Source organism: Hyperolius riggenbachi, chromosome 3, assembly GCF_040937935.1.
Source record: "Hyperolius riggenbachi isolate aHypRig1 chromosome 3, aHypRig1.pri, whole genome shotgun sequence".
In the NCBI taxonomy this organism is placed as follows: Eukaryota; Metazoa; Chordata; class Amphibia; order Anura; family Hyperoliidae; genus Hyperolius; species Hyperolius riggenbachi.
Window position 1 is genome coordinate 37,058,737 of NC_090648.1, and position 14,998 is coordinate 37,073,734.

A 14,998-nucleotide genomic window follows, 5' to 3' on the forward strand; every position below is an offset into this window, starting at 1 on the left:
AGGTGAAGTGACTGGTGGTATATTACACTGCTTGCGGTCACGTAGGTGCCCCGAACAGGTTACAGGTATGCACTGCAGTGATTAGTATTACAAATGTGCAGCTGTCACACACACACAGGTACCGTGAACAGGTATAATGACTGGTGGTATTAACAATGCGTGCGCTCACGTAGGTAGGTGCACTGAACAGTGAACAGGTGCAGTGATTGTGATTACAAATGTGCTGCTGCCTGTCACACACACAGGTAGTCACTGAATGTGCTGGGCCTGGCAGTGGCACAGTAGGAATTACCACCAAGTGGCCAAAGGCCAGCTGCGACTGACTGACAGGGTTGTATATAATGCAAGTGGGCCACAAAAAAAAAAAAGATCACAAGAACAAGATTAGCTCTCAAAAGAGCTGTTGAGGGGTGCTTTTTTTAGCAACAAGAATCAGCAAGGAGCAAGCTAACAAGCCTACAAGAGCCTAACTAAGCTTTCCCTATAGCTCTCTCAGCAGCAGCTCTCCCTTCTCTAATTACTGCAGGCACACGAGTGAGTACAATGCCTGACGCTGCCTGCCTTTTATAAGGGGGGGTGGGTGTGGGGCTCCAGGAGGGAGTGTAGCCTGATTGGCTACAATGTGCCTGCTGACTGTGATGTAGAGGGTCAACCAAACTTCCCAAAAAGTTTGCGGTTCTCTGCGATTGCGAACCACCGTTCTGGACATCTCTACCTAGGAGGCTCAAAACATGTGATGTGATGAAAAAATGCCAGGTATTGAAGTTGTAGAAAAGCATTCACATTGGCAAAGTGAGCTCCTACAAGCCTTCCTGCCTGCCACCTGTGTGAATCAAACCTTACAGTGTCAGCTAGGTGTGCTGACACTATCACCTCTATTTCCTAATTCCTATTCAAATGAATAGGGTGGGGGGGGATGAATGGAGTAGGTCATGGCCAGCAGAGGGGAACAAAGCTCTTGACTGCAGATAGGAGATCTGCTAAGACTTCATTAGAAGCACAGGATATGGATATTGACGACTCATATTTAATTTGCACTGTAGAACTAAAATGTACGCCTACAAATTTCAAAAAACAAAAGTGAGGCTATGAGACATTTCTACTTCCTGAATGCATTTTTGAAATGTCTGGCTTTTTTTCTTACAACCTATGTTTAGTTGAAGTAGACCTAAACTCAGAACTTCCTATTTGCTCTAAAATATACGCAGCAGCATAATAACCTTTAAAGAAACATATTTCTTTGTTACAGCTGATACAAATCTGGCAATAAATCTGCACTGGTTCTGCTTCCTGCTTTCATGGAAACAGACATATTGTTAACATCATATGCTTTCAAAATAGCCATAGCCATGGCAGTCAGGTGACACAGGGAGAGATCAAATTACAAGTACATAGAGGGTGCATTTCTCTATGTTTTTCTTCTGTCCTGTGCTAATGTTGAGGTCCATTTTAACCATAGATACTTACAGTATGTGCTGCTTCCATATTAAGTTTCCAGTGATTGTGTGAAATGTACTTGGGATCAATGGCCTAATTCATAGAAGTCCAGCTGTGTTCTGAAGTTGGTTGAGTTTCTTTCCTTTGAAGAGCCTTTGGGAGCAGTCTTAGCAGCTGTCAGCATTTTATCTTCTTTTGCTCCTGCTTTTCTTTTGAAAATGTTCATGCAACATAAAAATACCCCAATAATCAAAGCAAACAACTATACACTGAGCTGTCTTCTCCTGGTGTTGTTGTCTTTGTGTTTTCTTTGTTCTTTGGGGTTCATTGGATACCCTCAACCTGAGAAATGTCTTCTGCGCCAGGTTTCTTTTGGCTTGGTATTTGCTCTCTGTGTTTCCTGCATATTGGCCAAAACCATCACGGTGGTGTTGGCTTTCATGGCTACCAGACCAGGCAGTAGTCTACGGAAATGGACTACACCTCAAATGTCCTATATTATTATATTTGTGGGTTTCTTCAACCAGTTAATTGTGTGCATTGTTTGGTTGTCACTTACACCTCCATTCCCACAAAACAACTTTAAAACAAAACCTGGATTAATCATTATTGAGTGTAACCAAGGTTCTCTCCTTGCTTTGTGTACCATGTTGGGTTACCTCTTTCTTCTGGCCACCATTAGTTTCATTGTGACCTTTCTGGCATGAAGACTTCCTGACAGCTTTAATAAGTTTATTACATTCAGCATGTTGGCCTTCCTCAGTGTCTGGATATCCTTTATCCCAGCATACCTCAGTGCTCAGGGCAAATACACAGTGGCCATGGAGAGTTTTGCCATCTTGGTCTCCAGTTGGGCTCTGGTCATCTGTATGTTCCTCCCCAAATGTTTCATCATATTGTTCAGACCTGACATGAACTCTAGATAACAGATCATAGGAAGGAGCAAAATACATGTTAGAGCTTTCACCCCAAAAAGTATAATAAGTAATTATTTTGCAGTCCTAAGTTTGTTCGCAACTTAGTATATTTGTGTAAAAAAAATACAATGTAACGAATATTTAAGTGTGTATTAAATTGTATTGTATTATTATTATTGTTATTATTATTATTCATTTATATGAAGCTGGCAAATTTTCTGCAGCATGTCATAGAACAGAGTTTCTCAACAATATTACAGAATGTACCCCTTTATTAAGGGCTGTGTTGGCCAAGTACCCCCTGTTTTGAGTAACATCATCTCCAATAGTGATGTAGTGAACATTCAATTTTGCGCACCTGAATTTACCACAAATGTTTGCAAACCTGCCATATGCAGCGTGTTCCGTTGTCAACTTTAGCGGTTAATAGCAAAGCCCTATAGGGTGATATCATGGTGAATTGGGTGCTCCAGGGTGATAACATGAGTGGGTGCTATAGGTGATGTGGGGGTTAGGAGAGCGGGAGCCGCGCAGGAGGATGGCCTGACTAGGGCTCTTGCTATACTAAGTATAGATAGAGCAAAAAGTCTCTTTAAAGGGGAACTTCAGACTAAACAAACATACTGTCATCAAGTTACATTAGTTATGTTAATTAGAATAGATAGGTAATCTAATCTCTTACCCACCCTGTTTTAAAAGAACAGGCAAATGTTTGTGATTCATGGGGGCTGCCATCTTTGTCATGGGGGCAGCCATCTTTTTGGTTGAAAGGAGGTGACAAGGAGCAGGAGACACAGTTCCAACTGTCCTGTGTCCTGATCACCCCTCCCAGCTGCACACGCTAGGCTTCAAATGTCAAATTCAAAATGTAAAAAAAAATAAAAAATTGCACCAAAACAGAACGAGAACAACAACATCAGAAATCCCATCATGCTTTGTACAGCATCAGGGGAAAAAAGCCCGGGCAGTTTTCTTCTGTGCAGCTAAAAATGAGGCTTGTATAAGAGAAGCAAAGTTCTGATGCTGTGAAACTGTTAAAGAAACACCGAGCCTTTTCAGTGCTGCTGAGTCGATTTTTAGTCCGGAGCTTCACTTTAAAGTGAACCTCCAGACTAAAAATCGACTCAGCAGCACTGAAAATGCCTGGTGTTTCTTTAACAGTTTCACAACATCAGAACTTTGTTTCTCTTATACAAGCCTCATTTTTAGCTGCACAGAAGAAAACTGCCCGGGCAGTTTTCCCCTTATGCTGTGCAAAGCATGATGGGATTTTTGATGTTGTTTTTCTCGTTCTGCTGTTTTGGTGCAATTTTTTTTTTTTTACATTTTGAATTTGAGATTTGAAGCCTAGTGTGTGCAGCTGGGAGGGGTTATCAGGACACAGGACAGTTGGAACGGTGTCTTATGCTCCCTGTCACCTCCTTTCAACCAAAAAGATGGCTGCCCCCATGACAAAGATGACAGCTCCCATTAATCACAAGCATTTGCCTGTTCTTTTAAAACAGGGTGGGTAAAAGATTATATTACCTATCTATTCTAATGAACATAACTAATGTAACTTAATTACAGTATATTTGTTTAGGCTGAAGTTCCCCTTTAAATTTTGACTCTTAGGTTCCCCTTTGGTCTAACAACAGACCAATGGGGATCAGGTGGATCACCATTGTTCTGTTATGAGACCAATGGGGAGCCTTGGAGCCAAAATCTAAAGATGCTTTTTGCTCTATCTGTACTTAGTATAGCTAGAGTTGCATGGCAGGGGGCGACGGTGTGTGGCAGCGGGTGTGAGGAACAGCAGAGATCTTCAATACAGGTCACAAGATAGAGGATATTGGTGCGGGACTTTTTCTGAGGATACTGGCGTGGAAACATTTTTTTAATGGTACAGGTAAGTGCAGTATTTCTGGTTAATTAACAATAATAAAGGACTGTATTCATTGTTGTTTTTCTATATATTTAACTCTGGGGGGAGGGCAAGCATCAAGGGGTTCCCTTTTTAAAGGGGACTTCCAGATATCACCATGAGCCCCCCCAGGGCGTCGCTGCCCCACCTCCTCCTGGGGTGGGGGAATAGCCCCTTGCCCATAGATTGGACAATGGCTCCAGGGGTGAGTTGGAGGCTTGGTCGCCACTCTCCCCCAGAGCCCCCCGTACCATGGACCATGCTCAGGGTGCAAAGTCCCACGCGGCTCAGGCTCCACATTCTGGCAATCCCAACCTGCATGGGGGACCAAGGTGTTAAAGAGGCTCAGGAGGGGGGGACTCCACATCATTTTTTTCCCACACTCTGAACATACGTCAAAAAAAATAAATATTAATATATTTATATACATGTTAATACATTATCTGTCATTTTACCACAGTAACTTTGCTACTTTTTTCTCTAACTTTAATATCGATTTGAAAACTGTTCTCACTTTCCTGCAAATGTGGTGTTTTTAGCATGATTGGTGGGCTTTGCTATTAACTGCTAAAGTGGGCGGCCGATAAAATATTTCCCACACTCAGAACAAGAAATGTAAAATTGATTTTCTCAAAAAGTTATAAGGTCTATAGAAAATGTACGGGGGCTTTGCTATTAAAGTCGGCGGTCAGTGACTTTAATGTAAAACATGTGAACACAATTTTTTTTACAAAAAAATTGCGTTAAGTGAGAACGGCAAACTGCCCATGTTTGCCAGGACCTGTCCACCGGTGAACTGTTCGGGCCATCTCTAATCTTCAGTACCCCTAGACCTATACATATTTTTAGGAGTACTTAAAGGAACATTATAAATTAAAGTGTTTCTTTTTGTTACCTGGGATTGAGAGAGTTCCTGAAGTGCTGGCAAATAATGATGTATACATTTCATTTGCTCATCTCTTTTGTTTACTATAACAAATTCCTTTCACTTTTAACCGACGCCAAATCTGATGGCAGAGTGACCCATGAGGGGGGAGGGAATTCCCTCACAAAACATCTGTTAACCCTGTGTGTGAGAGAAAGTGCTCAGCAGCTGCAGCTGCCTGTGTCCTGTGTCTCTGAGCTGGCTGCAGAGAACAGAGGAAATGTAACTTGTTATAAACATTTGTAATTGTATGTGAAACCTGACACCACAGCTTTTCATTCTTTTTTTTCTGTTTTCAGAGAAAAATACTATGTACTCTGGTATGCAAAAAAAAAAAAAAGCAGCACTGGGCATCGAAGCAGACACCTCTTTTGTAAATGATTTGTTCCGATAAATCTAAAGCTTAATCCTACACACAATGAATTCAAGCTTTTGCTTCTTATATTTAACATGACTACGACTTAGACTTAATTTGTACATTTTCATCGTAGAACACTTGGGTATTGATAGTATTCCTTTAATAACTGTGTATAAATGCTTTACAATCAATTTGTTGCTTTTAATTAATTATAAAGATTTATTCAGGTGATTGTATATATGCTTTATCATTAAAAAAATGTAAGGTAATTGTTTGACTCTGCTTCACCCGGCTCTGCTGGTCACTGTAAGATGTTGTATAGTAAGCATTTGGTATTCATCTGGCTATTGCATGCTTGTATGCTTCAATGTTTTTATATGAAAATAAAGAATTTTTAAAAATAAAATGTCAGAAACCATCAAAACGTCTTTCTCTATACACCAGAGAGGGCACATCTGCAGAGTACATGCTCACTTGGGTGAGTTTACTGCTAATTTCTGTAGCAATCCACCGAGAAAGATTATAACTTAATTGCAAAATAACACAGCAGGAATTATTTGTGAACACTACGATGATGACAGCAACTGTTTGTTTCCTTTATAAAGAGTGAAAACCATCACCCCACACACCATAGCCTGAGCTGCTACAGTGGAAGCCTATACATTGGGATAATGGCAATGCCAGTTCACCTCTATATGCAACATATGAGGATAATGATACTGTTTTTCTCCTGTACATTTCACTCCTTTGTAGGTCAGAGATGTGAGTTGCCAGCAATATCAGATATTGAAGGGGTAACTCAGCCTGGTGACCTCATGGTTGGAATTTTGACACTGATCCATTCTGATGAGAATTATCAAAAAATTATCTTTACTAAAAAGCCACCCAAAACAACTTGCACATTGTAAGATTTTTATTTTATTTTTTTGTTTATATTGTGGTTGTAAGGAGACTTATGTCTGGTTCCGACCACACATCGGTAGGTTGACTTTTTATTGGACCAGCCAAATGTACTGACAGCTCACTGTGTTGATTTCAAACATCCAATCAGGTGCTGAGATAATATGTATATATATATATATATATATATATAAATATATATATATATATATATAACCTTTTGGGGACCGCCCATAGTAGATCCTATGCCGCACTTGTGGCTGTTCTAGCCTGATGCTTCAGATTGGTATCTGTAGGATGATGTTATCATCCTACAGATAGCCACATATATACTTTTAGGAACATGTAACTTTTTAAAGAGCAATACTTAACTACCTGCGGACCGCCGCAGTATAAATCTACGGCGGGCAGGGGGCACTGCGGTTCTGACCGGACATAAACTCTAGGTCCCATTCACCACGCTCCCCCGCCCGTCCCTGCCGCTGTCGCCGCTCTGTCCCCGTCGCAATGTGCTGCCCTGCCGCCTCTATGACGGCAGAGCACTGTGAGCCGGGCAGGAGCCATTTTCATTGGCTCCTGGCCCTGTCATTCATGTAAGCCATTCCCATTGGCTTACATGGAGTGACAGGGCCAGGAGCCAATGAAAGCGGCTCCTGACCGGCGCACAGCGCTCTGCCATCGTAGCGACGGCAGAGAGAGCAGCCTGCAGCGGGGACAGAGTGACGTGACCGGCGGGAGAGGCGGATTTTAGTGGCGATTTGTCGGGAAGCGGCGATTTGTCGGGAAGCGGCGGTCCTTAAGGGGGCAGAGGGTGCTGATCCCAAAGTGGTTAATAAATAATTTTAGATGGTGCGAATCTGAAGAATTCGAATTGCAGTGTCTTGTGACTCCAAAGACGATTTCAGTACATCTAACGAAAACCATTGGTGCAGTGACGATTGTGGATAGCCTGATGCGGGTCTAGCCTGATGCGGCGAAGGATCTACGTCGCTTGCCGTTTCCGCTCCCGACGTGATCATGCGCACCCGAGAGGGGAGATTAAGCTGTCATATGACAGCTTTGCCGGCAGATTGTGGTGATCACTTACAGAGCTGCGGCGGTGGGGGGGGGGGGGGGGTGGAGAAGAGGATCCACTCACCTCCCCGATGTTCCCCTCGACAATCGGTGCCCCCCTCCGCTCTGGCCGGCATCTCTGCTCCCTCTGACTTCATCAAGCCGCGACCCGGAACTGAGTGGCAGTAGGAGCAGAGATGTCGGCCGGAGCAGAGGGGTCCACTGCGGCTCATCGCTAAAGCCTGGAAGGTGAGTGAAGGCTGCTGGCTACTGGGGCGGACACACGGCTACAGGGGGGACATCATACCCAGCAAGCAGCACTGGGGATCCGGCTGCCTGACCCTCCCAAACACGCACTCTCCTCTCCCATGCAAAAACATCTGGTCCTTAGGCAGCCGGTCCCCAATAGGTTAAATGACATTATTTTATTACAATGGATGCTTATTACTCAGAGCTGCACATTTGCTTTCCGACTGGTAAACGTGTCCCTTTTTACTTCTGATCAATATTGCTTGCAAATTTTTGACAAAGTCATTTTCAAATTGAAAATGCTATTTTCGGTTTGAAGAAAATATTCACAAAAAAATACATTTTGTATTTTCACAATACGTGCAAAGACAATGAATTTTTCTTTAGGATGAAAAAGTCATGAAAACCGTAAAAACAAGTTACTTTTACTGCAAAAATTCATCAAAGGTGAGAAAATTGTTTTACTCGTAGCACAAAAAATGCGATGGCATTTTTGCTCAAAAGTCGGATTTCACATTATTTTTTCAAAAATGAATGCAAAAAGAATAATGACATTTTTGCTCATCACTGCTCCTGACCATTGACCGATCCATTGGTTGTCCATTAGTTGTGAGTATATTCTCAATTATGACCAATCAACAATCTTTTTACTGCCCAGGGCGGAGCTTGTGAAGCGGTGCCGAGGAGATGCAGGAACACAGGACTCGAGTGGCCTAATGGATTCAATGTACAAAGTACTTGTTTTTTTAACTAAATGTGAGGGTATTTTATTCAGTTTTATCAAAATAAAAAGATTTTATGCTCTATGCAACCTTTCTAAATCCTTTAGATGAAGGCAGTGTAAGTGCTGTATGGGTGGACTGATGTGACGCAGTGGATGTCAGAGTTGGGACAAGGTCCTCCAGCACCCAAGGCTGAGATACCAAAGTACCCTCCTCCATCCCTCCCACCCCAGCCGTCACACACTGATTGCAATTAGACTAAGAGGTGCCCCATGGCCTCCAACACACCAAACACCTTAATCTCTAGTTATCTGGCTTGCAGTCACTGTCATGTATCCCCTTTTTTCTTATTTCTCTCTGCTTCAAACACAATAGGGGAATGATAGCTGAGTAAGCTGTGTGCCCCTCCTACAGTGCGCCCTGAGGCTAGAGCCTCTCTCGCCTCTGCCTCGGCCCTGGTGGATGTTTACTAATGTGCTGAAGCTGGTCTATTATATGATCAGCCAATCTATGTGGTGAGAAGCATTGAGAATATAAGGGGGTGCTGGTGACAGTGTGTGTGTTTAACACATTGCGCACAACACTGGTAGTAGGAGTCTGACACTTCCTGATCGTGTCATTGCACACGCGGCCGGCATTAGGGTGAAGCGTAAGCAAGAGGAGAAGATATGGTGACAGGATTCAAAAGTCACAAGCATAATGCACAAGGGCTTGTGCCCTTGTGTTTTGTTTTTACTTGCATGAAGAGGATTTACCTGAGAAGAGCATAGAATGTGGAACTTTGTCCAACAGCATCGCATTGGAGTCAATGAATGGTGACGTCCAGTGTTGGACATTTTGACTATTGTGATACAATGCTGTTAAACGGACTGTTGAGCGTGTAGAGTGATCTAATGGATCGGTTTCTTGCAGCAGAGAAACCCCTATTAGTGTTAGTGAACCATGGTTTGGTTGGAGACTTTATATACTGAGTTTCTCTTTATATATAATTTATCTTGGAAAGAAATAGAGACATTTAGAGGAATTACAGTTCTGAGGTTTAGTAGAACTTTCTGCGTGTCTTCTACAAGACCATAGAAGGGATATCAGCGCATATGCCAGACTGGTTGTCGGCAGATTGTTATGAAAACATTTTAACAGGGCATTAAACAATGGTCCTGGGACATATTACCTTATTTTCGGGGTATTAAGGGAGAACAAGCCAGATTTAGCGTTTACCATCTGAGCAGACGTGAGCAGCATCACCCATCGCATGCTCTTATTAGCCAATTGCAGGCTTGGGATGCGATGGGTGACTGGTCCGTCCCTGCCGGGTGATGTCAAAGTTAACTCTTTAGAGGTTAGCGGTGGTGGGTTTGGCATCGACATTCGCACTTACTTATCGTATTCGTATTGCAACATTTCTGGGAAAATCGTAATCAATTTCATATGTAATAGTAATATTTCATAATTTCACATCATTTTTGTGCAATTTCTTGAAATTTTGTGCCGAATTTAGCAGTTATTAGCAGAGCTCCAATGCATGCTATTGCAACAAAAATTGCTACACATGTTAAGGAGAATAGCGGGTACAAGTAAAAAAAATGAATTTTTCAAAAAGACGTACTTTTTGAGAAAATCAATTTTAAATATGCAAAGAAAAAGGGTTTTTAAACTGTCATTTTTTTTTTAGTTTAAAAACCACTTTTTTTTGCATTTTTAAAATTGTTTTTCTCAAAAACTAGGTCTTTTTTTTTACTTGTACCCACTATTTTCCTTGACATATGTAGCAATTTTGGTGTCACTACCATGTTTGGGGGCTTGGCTATTCACTGCCAAAGTCGGCACAAAATTACACGAAAATTATGTGAAATTTTAGGCGAAATTAGGAATCACTATATGAAATCAATTGATTTTATAAATCTTACTTATGTAAAGGAGGCTAGTATATAATAGCCAGACATGGGCTCCAGAGCTCACTTCCAGTCACTTTCTACTTCTATTTCACTTCCTAACTTCCTGTAACTTCCTGTCATTTAGCTATATGCTCTATATAGGCTTAAAGGATACCCGAAGTGACATGCAACATGATGAGATAGACATGTGTATGTACAGTGCCTAGCACACGAGTAACTAGGCTGTGTTCCTTTAAACATCAGGTATGCAAGTGGATGACTCAGTCCTGACTCAGACAGGAAGTGACTACAGTGTGACCCTCGCTGATGATAAATTCCAACTATAAAACACTTTCCTAGCAGAAAATGGCTTCTGAGAGCAGGAAAGAGAAAAAAAGGGGAATTTGTTATCAGTGAGGGTCACACTGTAGTCACTTCCTGTCTGAGTCAGGAGTGAGTCAGCCACTTACATACCTGATATTTAACTCTTTCAGGCAGCGAAAGAAAAAAAGGAAGACAGCCTAGTTACTCGTGTGCTTGGCACTGTACATACCCATGTCTATCTCATCATGTCACATGTCACTTTGGGTATCTTTTAAGTGCTGTCTTAGGGCAACATAGCATAGATGTTCATAAGAGAAAGCCTGAGCTAATCATAGGACTAGTTCAAGATGCCATGAAACGCTTAAGATGACTTACTACAGATCGATTGCTTCGCTGAGGTAATGAACATGTAATGAAGATTGCTAATAAACACACCTGTATGACTTTATTTGCCAAATACATTCCGTAGAGTTTAGAGACGTCTATCTCCTTTGCTGCTGCTGTGACGAGTGTCAAGTTATCGCGAGTTCTGTGGTATAGTGCCAAACAAAGGTGTAGTGCTGTTGCCCATAGCAACCATCAAATATTTATTACAGAGCGCTGACACTTTCTAAGATTGTAAACATACACACATGCTTTACTATCATTTTCATAGATAATCAATGTGTAGAATATAAAAGATTACCATACACACTAACTATTGTTAATAAAACAATTAATGTCAAGCTCTATGTTAATCCCTAAAGGAGCAAAGGCCTCCAAATCATATATCCACTTAATTCCCTTATTTGAAACCTTGTGCACACTATTGCAAGTATTGTATCAGCACTATTATTAAACCAACTTGCAAATTATGATTCTACTATGATCTCTTCAGGTGGCCAGATACGGGTGTATTGTAGACATTGAGGAAATAAATGCAAGAACCTTTTTTGTGTCCTGTTGTAATTAAAGGACCACTATGGCAAAAAAAAAAAATATGAAGCAGTTAATTTCTGACAGAACGGACTAGTCCATCTCATTCATGGGGGATTCTCAGGGTTTACTTTGTTCTCAAATGCATTTCCTGAACGACAGTTTCTAAGTCTAACTGCCAAAATAGTAAAATACCAGCCAGCCTCCCTACTAACTTGCACACTATTTTGGCAGTTAGACTAAGGGCCCTTTTACACTTAATCAGTTGCTCTCAGTTTAAACGGAAAGAAAACTGATTTTCAAAGTAATGCCCATGTTTTCCTATGGCATCTTTCACACTTAACGCGTTTTAACTGAAATCTTTGTCACAATGCACTGCTATGGAAAAAACACGTACTAACGCGCACCAACTGATTAAGTGTAAACGGGGCCTAACCCGTCTTTGCGGAAATGCTTTTATAAAACAAAGAAAAGCCCTGACAATATCCCATGAGGAGATGGACTAGCCCAAACCTGTCGGTTCTGTCGGATTTTAACTTCACTGCTTATTTTTTTGCTGTAGGGGTTCTTTAACAAATCTTAATGGACCACTATTTTTGTAAAATTGTAAAATTTAAAATACATGTGTACACATACATGCAGTAATATGCACGGTAAATCATCGGCAACGGTCCACCTTCTCCTAATAATCTTGTACTTGTTTTTTAAGATTCAGCTTGGACCAATATCGGACCCTTCAGACTGTCTTGTTTGCTGTGGAGGAAATAAACAGTAACCCGGATATCCTGCCTAATATTACTTTAGGGTTTCAGATGTATGACACTTGCAGTGTTGCTCAATATGAGTTACAAGGAGCTTTAGAATTTCTCACGGAGTCCCGCCCACTTGTCCCCAACTATCGATGTCCTTCTAAATCACCATTCACAGCGGTTATTGGATCTGCGGTGTCTTCAAACTCCATTACCCTGGCCAATGTTTTAGGTGTCTTCAAGTACCCGCAGGTAAGCAAGAGCTCTTTTTTTGTTTCTTCATTTTCAGTCTTTAACCTATTTTAGTTCCTGGAAGTAGAAACTACGTCCAGGAACCATGCGCGCTCCCGCGGCCGATCACGTGCGTGCGTGCGCGCTCCCGGCCCGCGGTTCGTTAGCCAGGTAATCAGTGAATCGGGCTATGGTGCCCGATCACTGTTACTCTCCCCCGCTGAAAAAGCGACAGCTTCGCTCGCAAGCTTCACTTTTTGTGGCTGTAGCGTCCCCCATGCGTCTCTCTAAGTGTATGTTACGCTTATAGTGACGTCATGTAAACAAACTCATGGCCGCCATCTTGTGGCCAAAAAGTAAAACTACAACTAAAAGTAAAAAAAATAAAATTCAACACACATTTACATTATAAAACTATTGTTTACATCCCACCCTCCCAAAACTACCCAAATAAAATGTTTAATATAAAAAAAAAAAAACATTACAATAAAAAAAAACATGTAAATATTTACCTAAGGGTCTAAACTTTTTAAATATCAATGTAAAGGTGAAATATTTCTATATTTTTTTTATTTTAAACTTGTAAATAGTGATAGATGCAAAACGGAAAAAATGCACCTTTATTTCCAAATAAAATATTGTCGCCATACATTGTGATAGGGACATAATTTTAACGGTGTAATAACCGGGACATATGGGCAAATACAATACGTAACTTTTAATTATGGAGGCATGTATTATTTTAAAACTATAATGGCTGAAAACTGAGAAATAATGAATTTTTTCCGTTTTTTTCTTATTCCTCCTGTTATATAGTTACATAGTTACATAGTTATTTTGGTTGAAAAAAGACATACGTCCATCGAGTTCAACCAGTATAAAGTACAACACCAGCCTGCTCCCTCACATATCCCTGTTGATCCAGAGGAAGGCGAAAAAACCCTTACAAGGCATGGTCCAATTAGCCCCTAAAAGGAAAAATTCCTTCCCGACTCCAGATGGCAATCAGATAAAATCCCTGGATCAACATCATCAGGCATTACCTAGTAATTGTAGCCATCAATGTCTTTCAATGCAAGGAAAGCATCTAAGCCCCCTTTACATGCAGGTATAGAGTTTGCCATAACGACTTCCTGTGGCAATGCATTCCACATCTTAATCACTCTTACTGTAAAGAACCCTTTCCGAAATAAATGACTAAAACGTTTTTCCTCCATGCGCAGATCATGTCCTCTAGTCCTTTGAGAAGGCCTAGGGACAAAAAGCTCATCCGCCAAGCTATTATATTGCCCTCTGATGTATTTATACATGTTAATTAGATCTCCTCTAAGGCATCTTTTCTCTAGACTAAATAAACCCAGTTTATCTAACCTTTCTTGGTAAGTGTAACCTTCCATCCCACGTATCAATTTTGTTGCTCGTCTCTGCACCTGCTCTAAAACTGCAATATCTTTTTTGTAATGTGGTGCCCAGAAATGAATTCCATATTCCAGATGTGGCCTTACTAGAGAGTTAAACAGGGGCAATATTATGCTAGCATCTCGAGTTTTTATTTCCCTTTTAATGCATCCCAAAATTTTGTTCGCTTTAGCTGCAGCTGCTTGGCATTGAGTGTGATTATTTAACTTGTTGTCGATGAGTACTCCTAAGTCCTTCTCCAAGTTTGATGTCCCCAACTGTATCCCATTTATTTTGTATGGTGCTAGACCATTAGTACGTCCAAAATGCATGACTTTACATTTGTCAACATTGAATTTCATCTGCCATGTATGTGCCCATATAGCCATCCTATCCAGATCCTGTTGCAATATGACACTATCTTCCTGAGAGTTGATGATTCTGCACAATTTTGTATCATCTGCAAAAATAGCAACATTGCTCACTACTGCATCTACTAGGTCATTAATAAATAAATTGAAGAGCACTGGACCCAGTACAGACCCCTGTGGTACCCCACTGCTAACAGTCTCCCATTTTGAGTACGATCCATTGACCACAACTCTTTGTTTTCTGTCCATTAGCCAGGTCCCTATCCATGCACACAGACTCTTCCCCAGTCCTTGCATCCTCAACTTTTGCACCAGACTTTTGTGGGGAACAGTGTCGAAGGCCTTTGCAAAGTCCAAGTATATCACATCTACAGCATTCCCAATATCCATATTAGCATTCACTACCTCATAAAAGCTGAGCATGTTAGTCAAACAGGACCTGTCTTTAGTAAACCCATGTTGATGCTGAGAAATAAGATTATTTTCTACTATGAAGTCATGTATAGTATCTCTTAGTAACCCCTCAAATAGTTTGCATACAACTGATGTTAACCACTTGAGGACCTAGGGCTTTCTATCCCTTAAGGACCGGCCACTTTTTTTTCCATTCAGACCACTGCAGCTTTCACGGTTTATTGCTCGCTCATACAACCTACCACCTAAATGAATTTT

The 14,998-nt window shown here is 41.2% G+C and overlaps 2 protein-coding genes across 2 annotated transcripts in view; one reads left to right on the forward strand and one right to left on the reverse strand.

Moving 5' to 3' along the window:
• LOC137562037 (extracellular calcium-sensing receptor-like) overlaps positions 1 to 2,185 on the reverse strand; it is a 51,824-nt gene extending 49,639 nt beyond the window's left edge. The window contains exon 1 of the mRNA XM_068273379.1: positions 2,097 to 2,185. Within this exon, the coding sequence (XP_068129480.1) occupies positions 2,097 to 2,185 (89 nt within the window). The remainder of the gene's footprint in view (positions 1 to 2,096) is intronic.
• Positions 2,184 to 14,998, forward strand: part of LOC137562038 (extracellular calcium-sensing receptor-like) — a 41,039-nt gene continuing 28,224 nt past the window's right edge. The window contains exons 1-3 of the mRNA XM_068273380.1: positions 2,184 to 2,304; positions 6,294 to 6,444; positions 12,287 to 12,578. Of these exons, the coding sequence (XP_068129481.1) occupies positions 2,184 to 2,304; positions 6,294 to 6,444; positions 12,287 to 12,578 (564 nt within the window). The remainder of the gene's footprint in view (positions 2,305 to 6,293; positions 6,445 to 12,286; positions 12,579 to 14,998) is intronic.